Here is a 20,164-nt window from a genome sequence, read left to right as displayed (position 1 = left end):
GTTTTTTTAGAGGGGGGTTACATGCTTGCAGGACACCACATCTCATTTTGACCTCTCTATTTCTTCTCTGGCATCAAGAATAGTTGTCCCTTCTGACATCACTGCGTACTGGTTTGACTTACTTAAATGGCTAACAATGCTATGGATAAATGGGACCTTATGTGGGATAATGAATCAGGCCTCTGCTAGCCATACCAATAGCCTATTATTTGGCTGTACCTCCCCAATTACTTTAAACAGACTTCAAATCTGTCATGTACACACTGATTTCTTCTTTACTTTTACAGTTATCATAAGTATTTGGATTTCACTTAATACTTGTATTACAGATTTTACAGGAGAAACTCTCACGTTGAAAACAGAATAAGCATGAAATGCAGGAAACTTTTCTTCCCTTGCAACTCACATTTAGTAAAATGCATCTAGAACCTAAAGGAGTCAGAAATTATATTAGATCTGTAAGCAAATAAATTAAAAATGTATTCATAGTTTAAATGTCAACATTAAACTCATAGCCTTCCTGCTAGACAATTACTTCGTGTCTGAATAATAAACACATTGCAAACATTAAGAAAAAAACAAAAACCCCATTTAAAGAATGTGGCTCATATGAAGATGTTCTTGTTTACTATAATGAATGTCCTTCTTTTACAATATAATTATTTGGGTTCATGGGTAGTTACTAACCTTGCAGTCCAGTCGACCACTGAAGAGTCTAGCCCAAATTTCCAATTGCTTCAAAGCACTGTCTGGTTAAGTCACTTGCTCAAGAACAGTGCAAAAGACAAAATCAGAGATGCTCTTTAAAACTGGAAAACTGGAGGTAGATAAGAGTAGACTATGTTAAACCACATAAAAAATAACAGAAAAATGGGTTTTGCCTCAAAATGTATTTTGTGAACCACAAAAATTGTGAAACTCCAATACCTGACAATGACTGACTGAAATCCTAAGGGATTTACCTGAGAAAAAAACAAAAATGAATAGAGGACTAGAGGCTGGATTAAGACTCTTGTTCCCGATACCTAAGGGAAAGGGTGCAACTCTGAGCAGGTCAGTTGACTAGACAGTGCTCTCTAAGTGAGACATTTTACACATACACACACACACACACACACACACACACACACACACACACACACACACACACACACACACACACACACACACACACACAGCTACAATCCATTTCCCACATCTCTCTCTCTTTCTCTCTCTCTTTTTCTCTTGCTCAGCTTATTGTCATGCTGGACTATTTGCAGAAAAAAAACTCCATCTCTCATCTGTGCAGAACACGTTTGCATTCATAATGCTAAAAAAATCTCCCATCTCATTTACTATGAGCACTCCACTAAAACCATGTACCAATTCCTGGAAGTTTTCTCATTTGATCAGACCTACTCTTTGTCACTGGTTGATGCCTTGAGCCAAGGGGATTGGATCTGACATGCAGAACAGGAAATGTTTTAAAGAGTCGACATCATAAAAGTAGAGCAGTGTTTGTTTTTCTTTGTTTTTTAATTCATGTTAAACTTTTATTTTCTTTTTTTTAAATTACTGTAATATGGCCAGGCCCCTCAGCAAGCACCAGGCCCTAGGTAGCTACTTAGGTTTCTATGTGCTAGATCTGGCCATGTATGGAACATTTCACTATGCTGGTTCTACATTGACATGTTTTGCTGAGGATTATTGGCTGTGTGGACTTCCATCTGTGCTGCTGACCTTGGGTTTCAAGCTATTGAGTATAAAATGGACTGTTCCATCTACTGGCAATACTATCCTGTTGAATATGGCAGAGCTAGATTAGGTGGCCCCATATCCAAGGTTTCCCTGCAGAAGCACATTTGCACTGTGCACAGCAATGTACCATGCATTTTGCATTTCATGCAAAATCAGGAAATAAATTAGTCAATTTATTGGTTTTCATTCTTCATGTGGTAGTTTTATGTGGTGTGAGTGTGTGTGTGTGTGTGTGTGTGTGTGTGTGTGTGTGTGTGTGTGTGTGTGTGTGTGTGTGTGTGTGTGTGTGTGTGTGCATGCATGAACATGTGTATGTGTTCATGTGGAAGCACATGTGTCTGTGTGTTGAGGGAAAGCTATGTGTGTGTTTGGGTTTGTGTGTATGGGGTATGGGACTTTTTGCAGACATGTTTATGTGTATGTAAGTGCATACGTGTGACCACACACAACTAAAGTGTGGTCCAGCTGCTGAAAAAAATGGATTCTGTGTCACCAGCATTGTTCATAACATCTCTGATTTTTTTCTAGGCATTTAAGCATTTAATTACAGAAAACCTTGCACAGTGTAGCAGAGCCTTCCAGCTACTTTCAATGCATTCACACCAACCTACACAATATAGCATGTCCGGTCATACTCATTTGTTGTCAATCATTTCATATGTCAGACACCTGTTCTGTGATCTGTATGCTAGAACATTTGTATTACTTTCAGGCATACACATGGCAGTCTTCCAGGTATCCCTTGTTGAACTACCCCACACCCATCAACATTTCCATATGATTCTTTAATGTATTTGAGATGAAATCCATTGCATGTTATCTAAATAGGAGACTCCATTCTACAGCTATGTGGCTACCTTTGAATGAGAATATGTTCGGAGAAACCTGTGCTTGATGGATTTGAGAAGTAGGGAACAGGGATGTAAGGAATCATTGGCTTTGTGAAGGAGTTGATTAAAAGAGCAAAATATCAACTTAGGACTGGTCACTTAATTTAATGTTATTACTTCTTAAATTTAAAGTGAAATCTTTTTTTATGGACTTACAAACTGGCATCACTTATCATTATACAGAAAGGATTTAATTCATTGTTCTCTCTATTTGTTATGTAGCCAAATGTAGTACAGTATTTTAATTTAATTGTAGGAAATGCATCAATATCTCCTTGTATAGAAAAAAATGAATTTGTCCTCTGTTACTTATTTAGCTAAATACAGTACTTTAATTTACATCATTATTAATTTAAAAATAGATATATATCATGTCTGTTGTTTCCGTACTACCTCTCAACTTCTTAGAACAAGAAATCGGGAGAAAGCGACAAATAATGGGGGACAAAGGCCAAAAAATAGGGATACTTTTTAAATATTGCTCTTTCAAACTTAGAAAGTAGATAGGCTAACATGTTTTGCATTAGCACAAATTTTCTGAAGGATATGAAGTCTGAAAATCAAATGTCTGCCATTATTTTCTGACTTCAAGTCATCAATGATTTTCCAGTGATTTGCAAGAAAACTAGTTTTATGAGAAATAAGCCAAAAATATTAGTCAAAAATTTAGACATTCTGCGAAAATCTCGACAGTTGAGCTTCACAAATTCTACCCTTACTAAAAGTATAGCAAAATCTTTTTTTGTGTGTGTGTTACAGTTTGTTGTATTCATTACTCAATATGTGCAGTATACTTGACCAAAAATCTACACATAAATGTTTTTTTGGACCTAACATAATATGATGGTGGACACAAAACTTAAACAAGCAGAAAATGAATTTTTTTATGCAAAATATTTAAGGATATGAAAAATTAAGGACTCAAAACCCTTTACTGTTCATATTAAAGAAGACATCTGAAGGAGACATAGAAATTATACTGAGTCTCTAAACATATTTATGGACTGTCTAATAGCTGGAAAATGCAGATGATCAGTGGTGTCAGGTTGTCATTTCTAGATCTGATTTGTGTTAAAATAGGAAGACTGAGATCTGACAAAATATTTTGAAATACCTAAATCTATTGTCACAGTGTCTGTTTTCCCTTTCATTTAGATCCAGATATTGCAAAGAATGATGGAGTTTATTCAAGATATTTTACATCTTTCAATGGAAATGGTCGCTACAGTTTAAAAGTTCGAGTTCAAGGAAAGAAGACCACCAGGCTAGCAAATCGGAGGCAGAATCGTGCTGCATACATACCAGGATATGTTGACAATGGTAAAATTATATATAGATGTTCTATATTTCAAGACCCATGTGTAGTATGTGATTCTTTTTCATATGTATTTATCATGTACAGTTTTAAGAATATGATTACTACAGGTGCAGTGTACAGGAACATAATCACTAAGCTAACATTTGCTTTGAAATTGGATCTAATGTATAGGATAATCTAGCAATGGCTCCAAGTTGCTGGCAATTTTTTATATGTTAAGAGGGAGTTTGTTCCAACTGTGAGATACTGAACATTTTTATAGTACTTTTCCCAGTGTTTTATTGGGTTTGTATATCTGAAGAAGATGTTGGCGTGTGCTATGGAGTGGGTGAGAAGGGGTATAGAATGAGACAAGATTGGATAGGGAGGAGCAGGCTGAGGGCTTGTTGAGTAAGAAGTGAGTTATGTGGAATTGGGAAAGTTGAAGTTGATGGTGGAATTCGAGCCATTATAGGTTCTTTAGTGCCAGGCAGTGGTGCGAAGTATAGAATAGTTTTGCTGCAATTTTGCAGTTCTGTTGTTTGCCTGTTTAGGCTTAATGATTAATGTAGATTCAAGATTTGTTAGGATTGGTGCAGCATAGAGAAGGCATGGAAGTAGATAAGCTTGAGACACAGTAAGTCTAGAGTCTAAAGTAAGGAATGTTTTTTTCCTATAGAGGAGACCTAATTTTTGATTAGTTCTTTTGATCAATTGTTGGACCTGGAGGTTAAATTTTAATCAGTCATCTATTATGACACAAAGGATTTTTGTGTGGGGTTCTACATTTATGATAGTTTTATCTATTGATGAGATGGTAAAGGTGGGTTTAAGGTGTGAAAGTGATTTTGGAAGAAAAAGTAGTAGTTTAGTCTTTTCACACGTGCTTGAACCACCAAAATCTGTTCTCTTTGATCTGTTCTGCAATTGGAGCAACTTTGGCTTCAGCTGTTATGCCCTCATTTCTTCATCTGTCCCACAGTGTGCATCCCACCACCCTTCTCAGGCACTTGATCTCCATCACCTCTAGCTTCCTCATTTGCTCTGCCTTTACTGCCCAGTTTTTGTACCATACAGTAGTACTGGTCCCATTACTGTTTCGCACACCTTACTTTTCAGCTTCTTTGGCATTCTTGTGTCATACACTACACCTGACACTATTTGCCAGTTAGTTGCAGCCCCTTTGATGCTACATTTGACCTCCTCATTCAAACTTCCCTTCCCCCAGATATTTAAGCTTTTAACCTGTTCCATTGTTTTCCCTTCTATCTCAAGTTACAGCTTCTTCTGATTTCCCCAGTTTGCTGCCATTACCACTGTCTAATCTGTACATAGTTTCATCTCATGTGCCTTAGCTTTGCATTCCATTCCCTTATACTTTGCTGAAGTTCTTGCTCAGAGTCTGCATGTAATGCCACATCATCTGCATACAGTAACTTTTATGATCTATCCCCACTGACCTGTTTGCTAATGTAATTCATCAACAATATGAACAGCAGTGGGCTCAGAGCTGAACCCTGATGCACACTCAGTCCCACTGGGAACTCCTCTGTGACATGAACACTGTTCATACTTGAGTCATTGGATCTCTCTATACAGCCTGCACTAATTCTACCAATGTTTCTGGGATTTCAAACCACCTCAGGATTTAATGAGCTTATGTGACTATATTTTCTCAACAACTGTCTACATTCTGCTAGTTGAATCAAGTAAAATTTTTATATAATTCCTAAAAATGAATAATGCTGAATTAAAGTGCTGCATCATTCCCACCTCTAACTGTCATTTTTGAATGTTAGTGCACACTTTAAAGGTGTTTTAATGTATAATGGCAGTCACTACTTTTAGTTCATAGTTTATGCCTAAATGAGGTATATTTATGTGTTTAATGCACTGGTTATGTAAAATACACATTTGCTTACAATACTGCATTTCATCAAATGAAATGTAGTGGGGAAAGCTGTGCTGTCATATCACAATAATTTTATAGGTTTGGGAAATAAGCTCTAGTACTATCAAGTACTGAGATACTTGATGCCCCAGATCCTGTGTAGGAACTTATGGATGTCCCCGTTGTCATCTAGTTCCTTCTAGAAAGTATGGTTTGAAGGGCTGAGTTTAACTAGAATTAGGCATTTACTGTATAGACATGGGAGTCACTGAGATATGAAGTTGCCATTTTTCATGATATGGCTGATATTAATTTTTACTGGGGCCAAAAATCTTCTACGGTTTATGTCTTCAAGGAGTATTCTAAGCAAATGGTTTCAAACAGTGAGGAGTCCTTTATTACTCTGTGTGTCAGGCATATGTCTCCTCTAAGAAGACAATACAATAGAGAGAAGAGAATGATTTGCTGGGGCCTTTGGCTTTAAGGCAAGCTTTGATGCTTTTGAATATCTTTGTATGGCTTTCATGTATCTCCTCCAGCTGTACCATATGGTATATGAGTAGGTAGTATTCTGTTTCAAAAACATATACAAAATGGTTACAATTTAAAAAAAATAATGCAGAGGCACATGACCATAACTTTGTAAACGGTTTTACTTTTATCAAGGACTATATGTCTTTCTTCCTTTTCACTCATCCTTACACTTCACATAAGTTTTACTTGAGATATTGTCACGCGTCATTTACACCTCTAATAAGTCTGCAAATCCATTTCTTGTCTGTCTCTCTCTGTCTGTCTCTCTATCTCCATGACAAACACACAGATGACCAAATCCCAAATCACCAAAATTCATAATTTCCAAAAAAAAACATCTGCAACTTATATATGCCAAATTCTTTGACAACCCACATCATTTGTTATTTATACACACACACACACACACACACACACACACACACACACACACACACACACACACACACACACACACACACACACACACACTCATTTACACCTCTAAGTCTGCAAATCCATTTCTTGTCTGTCTCTCTCTGTCTGTCTCTCTATCTCCATGACAAACACACAGATGACCAAATCCCAAATCACCAAAATTCATAATTTCCAAAAAAAAACATCTTTTTTGCTGAGTAGCAAGCTCCCCTGCACTCCCTAACCCCTGCAACTTATATATGCCAACTACAAAGTTGCACCACAGTAGCGAAAGGACAACCTTAACTCCCTGCTATTCTTTGACAACCCACATCATTTGTTATTTATACACACACACACACACACACACACACACACACACACACACACACACACACACACACACACACACACGCACACACGCACACACACACACACACACACACACACACACACACACACACCCTGGGAATTATTTAATAATCCACGCCTTTCATAGTAGCATGGCACTACTACCACTACACTGGAATGAATAGCCAGAGGCCTGTAGTTATCTACTGAGCTTATTAATTAAGCTAAACTTGAAAACGTTCACACTGATATGATACTAGGCCCAAATGATCAAGCTGATTGAAAACGGGAGCCACAACTTGTTAAATACTGGGAAATGATAACCCTTCTCTCCTGTGTTAAAAGTGAATTAATAAACCTTACTTAAACAAAAGACAACAGTTGAGTCAAAGGTTATATATGCAAAAATGTGAGAGAGTGTGCATGGGAGAAGGAAACATTTATTTAAACACACTGGAATGTTTATACAAAACCTCTATCTAAGCGGGCTAATGCACCCAACTGTCAATAACTTAAGAGTACTGAAACGTGTTAAGTTCCTAGAAGATAGTCTGACATTGCAGATAGCAAATCGAACAAATACCAGTCACAGTGTGCAGATCACCACGAAGCTGTAGCCAAGAATAAAATCCCTAAGAAAACGGCCACTACACATTTTCTGTAAATGCAATTTTGCAAAAGAAGGAAATTCCTCCAGATAAAAATCCAATTTATTGAATGGTAGAAGAAGAAAACTGCCACAACATGTTTTCAGAATTAAAATATAAACGTTGCTGAATGCCACAAAACGTTTTCGTAGGAGTAACACTCGAACTTCATCAGATATGAAAAAAAACTTTCATGTTGTCACTTCCTTTTTATATCCATCTTAATTGGAACATTGATTCAATAAGCCAATTAATCCTTTAAAGGAACTTGCACTCAAGCACTTTAAATACTTTGAATAAATTCACATAAAATCAGTTCCTATAACATCAAATTTTTCACTGTAAACTATAAAAGCCTATGCAAGAGTATATAATATTGTATTAAAATATTCCATATGAATACTAAATATATTAAATACAAATAAATATATATAAAACATTTGTAATACAGTATAAAATATATGAAATAAATAAAAATGGACTACATATTCCAACAATTAAAGGCTACTAATACAGTGTGATATAGATATGAATATAAATGTCATATCACTAACATTATGTGTATTATAACTTCGCAGCTCTAAACTTGAGTAAAAGGGCAATAGATATGTGATTGTTCATGCCCAGAGATTTGTTGATGTCGTGTACACCTTGCCAATATGATATGTCTCTCTATATTCTAATTGGGTTTCCCAGGGGCCTCCCCTAATTTCTCTAGGAACCATTTCTACCACATGAAAGTGAAATTTAGCTTGGGGGCATTGAAGGGTGTGTTTGTATAAAACATTTCTCAAACTATGCTTCTGGATGTCATTCATATGTTCATATATTCTACGTTTTAAAGTTCTCTCAGTTTTCCCGGTGTAAAATCCTTCACACCCTTTACATAAGGCAATATACACTAGCCCCTGGGAATTACAGTTTGAATAATTCGAAGTAACTATCTATTTCTTCCTGGCTGTTAGGAATAATTTTTGTTGATGTGTAATATATTTGCATTGTGGGCATGCCCCACATTTATATGTGCCCTTAGATTTACTAGAAAATACAGAGGGGTACTTATTATTTTCTAATAAGTTTTTAATATTGTAACCTTTCTGAAATACAGTTTTAATAGTTTTCCCTTTTAAGTTACGTAAGTCAGTAAATTCATTGAATTTGGCCCATTCACTTTCTGCTATATTTCTAATTGCATAAGCATTGGCACTAAAGTTGGTAATGAAAATGTTATTATATGTTAAACCTGTTTCACATTCCTTTGGGCCTGTTAAGGATTCAGTTTGTATTGATCCCATCCCTAAAACAGGTTTAAATTTTCCTTGTCTGTTGAAACACACTTCCCTTTGTATATCAATTATTAATTCATTAGGATATTCTCTCTGCAAAAACATTTCCATAAGTAGGTCCAATTCTCTCATGAAGTCTTCTTCATTGGAAGTCATGCGACAAGCCCAAATATACTGTCCCTTAACTATACTCTTTTTTTGATGTAAAGGGTGAGCACTTGTATATCTAATGTAAGTGTTAGAAAAAGTGGGTTGAGCCCTGTCTCATGTGGTATAACCAAAAATAAATCTGTTACAACAATAGTAACAAATTTAAGAATCTTTTTACAAGTATTTGTCTTTACCCCACAATGATTTCATTTTTCAATCTAGGAATTTTGATAAAGGAGAAATCTTGGAACCTTGAGATGCTACAATGGGACTTAGAGGGGGGTTAGATACATCTTTATGAACCTTGGGTACCCCGAATATCGAGGGTACTCTTGGTGAAGTGTTTTCCAGGTATAGGTAAGTATCATAATCTATAACTCCCTGATCAAACAGATCTTTAAGGGCTAAATCTATTTTCTTATATGAAATATTGATTTTGTTAATAGATACCTTACTATACTTGGAAACATCATGTAATATAGAGTACATTTTACCATCATAGATAATTTTATCCATAATTATAATCCCCCCACCCTTATCTTTTTCCATAATCCTGATATTTGGATCTTCTCTCAGGGTGGTTAAAAGTAATTTTTCTTTCTCTTCCTGATTGGATACCCTGGTATTGGTCCTAATTTTTTTCTCAATACTAAATTCCAAATTTTTTAATTGAGGATGGATGGGAGGATTAAAAGTACTGTGTTGCTTAGGCACACTATTTAATAGTCTCATTGAATTATTTCCAAACATATTTTCCAAATTTAATTTTCTGATGAACATTTTAACATCTAAAATGGCCTGTGCTAAATTACTGTTCTGACTAGGTACAGATTTAAAACCTTTAGTAAATAAATTGAAAAAATCTTGGGTCACCTCTTGATTCCTGTAATTAAAAATAAGGAATCCAGCTTGGCTTACTATTTCATTTATATTGGAAAATATGTTTGGAAATAATTCAGTGAGAATATTAAATAATGTGCCTAGAAACACAGTACTTTTAATCCTCCCATCCATCCTCAATTAAAAAATTTGGAATTTAGTATTAAGAAAAAAATTAGGAATAAAATACCAGGATATTCAGGGTACCCAAGGTTCATAAAGATGTATCTAACCCCAGTCTAAGACCCATTGTAGCAACTTAAGGTTCCAAGATTTCTCCTTTATCAAAATTCCTAGACTGGTAAATGAAATCATTGTGGGGTAAAGACAAATACTTGTTAAAAGATTCTTGGGAATTCATAAGGCAAATTACACCAGATTTAAAGGTAGCTAACCTTAAATTTGTTACTATTGATGTAACAGATTTATTTTCAGTTATACCCCATGAGACAGGGCTAGCTTGGGTAGAGGAGGCTCTCAGAGACAATTTAAAGACCAGTGAAAATGATATTTATATTATTTTAGAATTAGCCGAATTTCTTTTGAATAACAACTTTTTATATTTCCAAGGCAAATTTTTTAAACAGGAATCTGAGGGCCAATTGTACCCCCATCTATGCTGACATAGTTTTGTCAGTATGGGAGAAGAAATTTATAAATAATAGCAAGTATGTTGAGTGTTGGAATTTGTACACCCGATTCCTGGACGATATATGCATTTTTTGGACTGGTACGGAGGAATTATTAGAAGAATTTATTATATACATAAATCAAAGTACTACATTTTTAAGATTTATGCATCAAGTGACCATTGATTATGTAAATTATTTGGATGTTTCTATACAAGTGATTGAAAGTGGGTTTAAATCCACCATATATAGGAAACCCATTTTTTCTAACACTTACGTTAGATATACAAATGCTCACCCCTTACATCAAAAAAAGAGTATAGTTAAGGGACAGTATGTTTGGGCTTGTCGCATGACTTGCAATGAAGAAGATATCATGAGAGAATGTGACCTACTTATGGAAATGTTTTTGCAGAGAGAATATCCCAATGAATTAATAATTGATATACAAAGGGAAGTGTGTTTCAACAGACAAGGAAAATTTAAACCTGTTTTAGGGATGGGATCAATACAAACTGAATCCTTAACAGGCCCAAAGGAATGTGAAACAGGTTTAACATATAATAACATTTTCATTACCAATTTTAGTGCCAATGCTTATGCAATTAGAAATATAGTAGAAAGTGAATGGGCCAAATTCAATGAATTTACTGACTTACCTAACTTAAAAGAGAAAACTATTAAAACTGTATTTCGGAAAGGTTACAATATTAAAAGCTTATTAGAAAATAATAAATACCCCTCTGTATTTTCTAGTAAATCTAAGGGCACATATAAATGTGGGGCATGCCCACAATGTAAATATATTACACATCAACAAAAAATATTCCTAACAGCCAGGAAAAAATGGATAGTTGCTTCGAATTATTCAAACTGCAATTCCCAGGGACTAGTGTATATTGCCTTATGTAAAGGGTGTGAAGGATTTTACACCGGGAAAACTGAGAGAACTTTAAAACGTAGAATATATGAACATATGAATGACATCCAGAAGCATAGTTCGAGAAATGCTTTATACAAACACACCCTTCAATGCCCACAAGCTAAATTTCACTTTCATGTGGTAGAAATGGTTCCTAGAGAAATTAGGGGAGGCCCCTGGGAAACCAAATTAGAATATAGAGACATAGTGGCAAGTAGTACTCGAAGCCAACAAATCTCCGGGCATGAGCGATCACATATCTATTGCCCTTTTGCTCAAGTTTAGAGCTGCGAAGTTATAATACACATAATGTTAGTGATATGACATTTATATTCATAGCTATAGCACACTGTATTAGTAGTATTTAATTGTTGGAATATGTAGTCCATTTTTATTTATTTCATATATCTTATACTGTATTACAAAAGGTTTATATATATTTATTTGAATTTTAATATATTTAGTATTCATATGGAATATTTTAATACAATATTATATACCTTTGAATAGGTTTTTATAGTTTACAGTGAAAAATTTGATGTTATAGGAAATGATTTTATGTGAGTTTATTCAAAGTATTTAAAGTGCTTGAGTGCAAGTTCCTTTAAAGGATTAGTTGGCTTATTGAATCAATGTTCCAATTAAGATGGATATAAAAAGGAGGTGACAACATGAAAGTTTTTTTTCATATCTGATGAAGTTCGAGTGTTACTCCTACGAAAACGTTTTGTGGCATTCAGCAACATTTATATCTTAATTCTGAAAATGTGTTGTGGCAGTTTTCTTCTTTTACCATTCAATAAATTGGATTTTTATCTGGTGGAATTTCCTTCTTTTGCAAAATTGCATTTACAGAAAATGTGTAGTGGCCGTTTTCTTAGGGATTTTATTCTTGGCTACAGCTTTGTGGTGATCTGCACACTGCGACTGGTATTTGTTCGATTTGTGGTTTTACCAGGCGCACTCCATTTTTTGTTTGGTGATTGCAGATAACAAACTTACAGATAAGTGGTCAGCTCAGTATTTTCCATACTGATACAAGAAAAGATAGAGAACAAATACCATGCTCACATTTTTATACATTTCAATTCCTCAGTTTTGTTCTAAAGCTTAATATGCTTTCTCTGCTAAATCTACACGAAATCCTTCTCATTATAAGTAATCCATAACTTCAATTTCTATTTCTTTACCTTCTAAATTACTAATCCTCTTTTCTACCCCCACTTTGTTTTTTGGGTTTTTTTTTTTTTGTAAAATTGTCTATATCTGGATGCCTTTGCCTGTATTTCTTTTCAAATATCTTTGGTGCTGCTTTCTTTGTATTGGTTAGTTTTGCTTTCTGTTTTGCATAAATATTGCACCATATAAAATCTCTTTTTCTTTCCCATGTCATATTTATTCTTCAGATATCTCTCGTTCCTCCTTTTTCTCCATTTTTCCATCATGCTGTGACATAACCTGTGTTAGACATTTACACTAAATCTTTTACTTTGCTGGTATTCCATAACTTCAGCTTCTATTTTTTTACTTCTGCTTTACTAATCTTCTGTTCTATGTTCTCCCTTTGTGATCGAATTTTTTGTATTGTGAAATTTTCCATATCTGAGTGCCTTTGCCTATATTTTTCTTTGAATTTCTTTGGAGCTCCTTTTTTGTATTTGTTAATTTGGCTTTCTTCTTTATAAATAGTGCACCATATCAGATCTCTCTTTCTTTCCTGTGTTCATGTTTCTTTTCTATCCCTTTCAAAAATCTCTAGATTTTGTCCTTTAGATTTTCATAATTCATCAGTTGCTTCTTTTTCCAAATGGCCTAAGGTTTCTTGGTCTATATAATGTTTTTCACATATCTGTTGTATTAATGAAAACAAATTTGCATTTGAAGATTTTAAGTTTTTCTTGTGCAAATAGTTTTCTTACCTCTAATTTCTCTCTTAATATTTTTGCATATATTCTGCCCGGAAATTCTGGGCTTCTTGCATAATAGTTATGATATATAATATTTTTCTTGTCCTCAATAGTCCACTCCTTCATCTTTATGGCTCTTTTTTGGCCTGTCTGTTTTTGTGATTTTTGTGACTGTTACTTCCTTCTACAACAGCGGGCCATCTTCACCTCTGAACCTAGCCAGGCTCCATTGTAGTAATGTTTCCATGTCTTGATGATTCTACACTGTTCTTTTTTTCCAATCCTGGCACAAGTGCACCTACTAGGATTGGACATTTTTTTTTGTTCTGGGACTTGTGCACCCGATTGTCTTTTTTTATTTTTTAACCTACTTCTGTCCATGATCTATACTATATAAAATGCAGTCTACATATCAATGTCATCTTGATGAGATTTTGTATAAACCAGGTCAAGAAGTTTTCTGTTGGGTGCATCACTTTAAAACAAGAAAGCCTTCAGAATAAGCCAAATACTTTCACTCTTTTTAACCCTGTGGAGGAATTTAAGCAGGAAATCATTAATTTTGAATATTTTATCAACACTGTAATTTTTGGAATGCATGACATAGGGGTGCCCAGTACATACATATGTACACACATACAGACAGACAGACACACACTGATGCACGGACATGAAGGCAGTCCCCCCCCCCCCCACACCCACACAGTAAGCCTTTCTAGTCGATGAGAAATACAAGAAGTGGCATGATTTACTGAAGAATCTAGACATAATTTTCACAAATCTACATACTGCTGTGAACATATAATTGACACCTGGAGCCACATACTAGAAGGGTTGATCATAGTTTAAGTCTGATCTGATTCCAAAAAAACTGCTCTCAGTGCAAGTGATGTATCTTGATGTAGGGCCTATTTATAAACAGCCTTACACCAGGGGTTGGATTCCAAAGGACCTGCTCTCAGTGTATGACTGGTCACATACACTGAGATCAAGCCTTTTGGAATCAGGTCCTATTTAAAATATCTTTTACAGAAGCTTTTTAGGTGAACTGTTAATATTTAAAACAGTTTAGAAAGGAATAACTGAATATGAAAAAAGGTGTATGCTAGTAAATACTCCTCTTACTTTCTAATATGTATGCTGACATGCAACTAATTACGTTTTTAAGTTAATCTCCTACGATATATATATATATATATATATATATATATATATATATATATATGTGTGTGTGTGTGTGTGTATATACATATATATATATATATATACATATATATATATATATATATATATATATATATACACATCTCTCCAAAACTTTCGCAATACTATTTTCAGTAATCAGGGATGTACCTAGCTATTTTATGCCTGGTTCTGTCCCCTGATCTACCACCACTTTCAACTTTGTGATGAGGAGCAAAATATAAATAAATAAATAAATAATGTAGTAAACGTAACAAATTGCAGCTGGAAAAGCAATACTGCTATTTATTACTTAATGCCAATATGCACTGTAGACTGATCAGACTCTGGAGGTAATAACACCTTATACCCAGGGGAGTCTGCCCCCTTTGCCCCACCCTAGTTATGCCTCTGTCAGTAATGAATCATGAAGAAAGCATTGCTTATTTTCTTTATGAAATATAGCTAATAGTGCCATTTTGCATTATTAAAATCCTTTGTCCTGCACCATGCCTTTATTCTGGCATATAGAAAACTGTAACATGATAGATACTGCACATGCAGATGCCTTGTAAAAGTTTCACTTTAGCTGTCCAAGTATGTCACATGGTGCAGAACATCACATATGTTATTAAATGATGTTCACCATGTTAATGTTATGCTTTTGAAACAGAACATTAGAATGTGTGTTTTCTATTATTATTATTATTATTATTATTATTATTATTATTATTATTATTATAATACATTTTTGTTCTGTAGGTGAAATCCAGTTTAATCCATCAAAGCCACCTGTTGATGATGATGACCTTAATGTCGATGTAGGCAGCTTCAGCAGAACATCTTCAGGAGGAACATTTTCTGTAACTGGAGTTCCACCTGGACCGCTCCCAGACAACTTTCCACCTAGTAAAATTATTGATCTTGAAGCTGAAATTAAAGAAGACACATTCATCTTGACATGGACTTCACCAGGAAATGACTACGATCTTGGGAATGGTAAAATGATACATATGTCTTTGGATGCAAAGAATATATTTTGTTTAGTGACTTCTCTTTTTATAGGTGACCTTAGTTTTCACTTATTTAATAGGCAGTGGAGCGTGAAACATTTTTTATATGATACCGTAGATTCATAGGTACTTACTAGGCTTTTGGTCTGTGTGGATCTTAAGAAGTCTAGCCTTACATTTCTATGGTAGTTTTTAACCCTTATATTTTGCATATGAATAGCCCAGTGACAGGCTGATCAAGGATATGGTGGAGCATTTACATGTTTCAAAACACAGCAAAAAGAGGAAAAAAGTGCCTCAAGGATCACTAAAACCAAAACAGTCGAAGCACTCTCTGGAACACAGAAACCACAGCTTTAAGAGTGAAAGGCAGCAAAATTTAATCCAGTTTTACTACACCAAAGCACAAAACAGTATTTTTGTCCTCGACTTGCTTCGACTGTTTTGTATTTACATGTTTCCCTTATTCAAAAGTGGCATGTGCACTAAACCAAGGGTGAGTTTCTTGGTACCCATCCAATCATCCAAATTAAATTTGACTAGAGTAAGAGAATTATTCTACTTTATGTGAAATGGAAGATGGTTCCATAAAAGCTATATCCTCCTATACCTATCACTCCATGTTCTATTTATTTTGCAAAAGAGATTGATATCCCCTGAATGGGTATTTATGATACCACTGGACTTGCGAATGTGTAATAGGTCTAACAGATCAGGGTCTGTTGAAGCTCTATAAGTGAGACACAGGTCACCTCTCAGCAGCCTGTATGATACTGTGCAGAGGGACAAGGTTTTAAGATGGTCTGCATAATTTTTACAATTTTTTTATCCATATCCACACCTTCTTGCCAAACTCCAGTTTCACAGACTTGATTCACTATTAGGCAGGCAGTTTTCCTACCAACTCATGTAAAATTATCATTATTTTGTATAACATATTAAATAAAATTTATTTACCTCAATAATTGTGGCATCCCTACTGGGGATTCTCAATGATACATTTTGGATCATTTATTTTTCTTCTTCTTATTGAGCTCAGGCCTTACCAACATTGCCTAAGAGAACATCATCTGCTCGGCAGATAATATTGCCTTCATCCAAGATGAACTGTTTATCTACACCATCTGTTCCAGACTCCAGAATGCTCTCTCCCTCCTAGCCAAATGACTCAGCAAAAAGCAGCACAATGTAAATTCATCAGCCAGAAAGGCCATGGTGTTTAGAACTGCTATAAGAAGAAACCTGATCCTCCTCAAATTGGAAATCACTTCCTTCTTTGGGGCTAATTTTAAAAATGCCTACATTTTTAAATGGGTGTCAGCCAACTTTATTTTACACAGCCTGCCTTCTGGTTACTGAAAATAACCTTTAAGATCTTCTCTACTCAAAAAGAGCACAGCCGCATCACTCTTTCCAAAGTCAGCTGTCTCTCTGTCCAGCACCATTCTACTCCCTCTCTTCTCTTCTCTCTTGCATGTTTAAACTTGTCTGCACTTGGGACACTGTCCCTCCCTAAGAAATATTTTGGGATGTTAACCTTTCACTCATTTCCTACACCTAAAAACTCTCCAGAGACTTCTAGAACAGACTCCATAAGATCCCATCCTCCAACAAACCAAGCAGCATCTCCTCCTTCTCTACTTATACATACCAAACACACACACACACACACACACACACACACACACACACACACACACACACACACACACACACACACACACACAAACACATACAAAAATTTAAATTCCACAGAAAGAATATTCAGATTTTCCCTCCCAAAAGATTGTAGTTGTCATTATTGCTTCTTACTAGAAAAATTACACTGGGTCCCTATTACCCACAGAGCCCCTTTTCTGTTAAATATCATTATAAATAAAATTCTAACACTGGCTACTGTTCACCCATTAAAAGAACACTCCAAATATGGGAAAAAACTATTGTCTCAGAAACAGCTGAGTTAATGACCAAGGTTTAAACTATCTAGTGGAGAAAAGCCTTCCCTAGAATAAGACCTGCCACATGGAACCAGATATTTAATGAAATAAAAAGCTATGAAACATCGGGAACATTCAAGAAAAATCTTAAGCAAAATATACAGAATGAATCTAAATGCACATGCTTTCGAGATACTGGCTAATCACTGCTATTTAGTACTAAACTGTATGCTTATTGTATATAAATAACTCAGCTAAAAATTCATTGATATAACTATAGCTCCTATGTGTACATTTTGTAAATATTACTAAGCTTGTTACTACACTCTGTTGTTATTTATTCTACTTGTATGCATCCGCACAGAAATGTATGCAATGATTTGCGAATGTTAAAAGTTCTTGCTATGTTATTACTATATTGCTATTATAAAAGGAAGGTCCTGTCTCCTGAACCTATTACGCTTCTTTATAAAAGTTGCAGAAGCTGTGGACGGTGGTCATCCCATGAAAACTACTTATCTAAACCTAACCAAGGATTTTGACACTATCCTCCATGATAACATCATTGAAAAATTAGGCAAACTTAATGTAAACTCATTGTCCACTGTATTGTAAGTTGGCTATCCAACATATAACAAGTTGTGAAAAATTGCTTGTGCCCTAAATTGTAACTAGTAGGATACAACATGGATCAGTACTGGGTCCTGTCCTGTTGGCATTTATTTGCAGATATCCAAGCCAATATCCAAGAAGTATAGTTAGCCAAATTTGCTGAAATCTGAGAGCTGGAAATGTTATCCACTCATCCAATGATATTTAACAGTTCCAGAAAGTGCTGGAATACGCATGTACCTGGTTACTGAAAGCAGTCTCAAGCTAAATGTAAAAGAATGCAGCATAGTAGCATTTAGCAAAAAAAGCTGCTCCCACCTCATATGTTATAAATGTTAATTCAGACAGTCATAAACGACCTGGGTACTTATGTGGACAACTATCCCTCTGTCTGTCTCATTTGTTCATCATGTTTCTACCATTAAGACAAAACTCAAAAAACACGCAAACGAATGAAGTAATCAATGTAACGAAAATAAAGTGAACAAAAACAACAAATCACTGGTTACACACGGCAGAAATAAAGCACGTTTAAAACACGTTTAATGAAAAAGTTAGCGCTTTCACGGATATTATTCCACTTCATCAGACTTACTTGTGTCACACTGTATATCATAGTCATAATAAATATATATATATAAATATATATAAAAAACTTGCAGAACATGTAAAATACATACGATTAATGTTTAAGGGCTTTAGCTTTAAGAAAGGGTTTTAAGAAAACCCTGTTGTTCAAACCCAGTGGTTTATCAGCCTGAAACTTTAGTATCCATTTCTGTTCAACAGCTTCAGTGCTGTTATTCAAGTCACCACCTCGTTTACTACTACCTACAATTTCCAACACTAAAAATGTAAACACATGATATACAGTGTGATTACTTTGTTATATATAATATCATTATTATTTTAATTTATGCATTCTATATGCACTTTATGATACATTTTATTTATATATACATTTAGGTTAATTTTTTCTATTCATCATATTTTTAACTAATTGTATTAGTGTGATGTAAGAGGTGATGTCATTAATCTGCCATGGTTGATTGGTTCTCATATTTTTGAATTTGTATTTATAGGCTCAGTTAGTTTTGTACAAGTAAGTCTGATGAAGCAGAATAATATCCGTGAAAGAGCTAACTTTTTCATTAAATGTGTTTTAAACGTGCTTTATTTCTGCCGTGTGTAACCAATGATTTGTTGTTTTTGTTCATGTTTCTACCATTATCAGTAAATCCTTCTATCTGACCCAGTTAATTCCAAGAATGCTTTTAAAATTCAAGGAAGTCATCCTACAACTGCACACTTCCCGTATCATAGCCATCACTGATTACAGTGCATCCTTTGGTTTGTCCAAATTCAAACATATCTCTCAACGTGGTTCTACTATGAAACACAGATTCATACAATCTACAATCTCAAGAACTGAAAACAGTGAAAAATAATGTCTGAAACACAGAAGGGTGAAAAAATAACTTTAAGCATTTTTTGCATAGAAGGCACATCCCCTGCTCTCCCTGAACCTGTGTATACCATTTCCACAGTCAGACCAGTTTGAAGAAGGAAGAATTCTCCCAGAAAGTGAGTCAGTGCTGGCACATACTTTGACGTTACACTGGCAGTGATTTCCTTTGGAAAACACAGATCAGAGTTATGTTCCTGTGTTTTTTCTTTGGGCTACTGATGTGCAAGGAATTTTACCTCCATCATCTGTAGATGAGCCTCTCAACTGACAGGACCCCAAAGATTTCTAACCAAAAAAATTAATGGTCTTAAATCCTTCAACTACTCCAATAGTTTAGCATGACTCTCCTTATATTCAGTTGCTTCCAGAGGTGTAGCTAGTCCCCTGCCCCACCTAAAAAAAGAAGAAGAAGAAGAAGAACAAAACCCTTCTC

The 20,164-nt window shown here is 35.0% G+C and overlaps 1 protein-coding gene across 1 annotated transcript in view; it reads left to right on the top strand.

Moving 5' to 3' along the window:
• The window catches only part of CLCA4 (chloride channel accessory 4), a 580,176-nt gene that overhangs the window by 509,381 nt on the left and 50,631 nt on the right, over positions 1-20,164 (top strand). The window contains exons 12-13 of the mRNA XM_044086020.1: positions 3,786-3,950; positions 15,464-15,700. Coding sequence (XP_043941955.1) covers positions 3,786-3,950; positions 15,464-15,700 — 402 coding nt within the window. The remainder of the gene's footprint in view (positions 1-3,785; positions 3,951-15,463; positions 15,701-20,164) is intronic.

The sequence above is a fragment of the Protopterus annectens genome, chromosome 10.part0 (assembly GCF_019279795.1).
Source record: "Protopterus annectens isolate FY-2018-M chromosome 10.part0, PAN1.0, whole genome shotgun sequence".
Classification (NCBI taxonomy): Eukaryota; Metazoa; Chordata; order Ceratodontiformes; family Protopteridae; genus Protopterus; species Protopterus annectens.
Note: the sequence above shows the minus strand (reverse complement) of the source record. Positions and strands in the feature narration are given on the sequence as shown.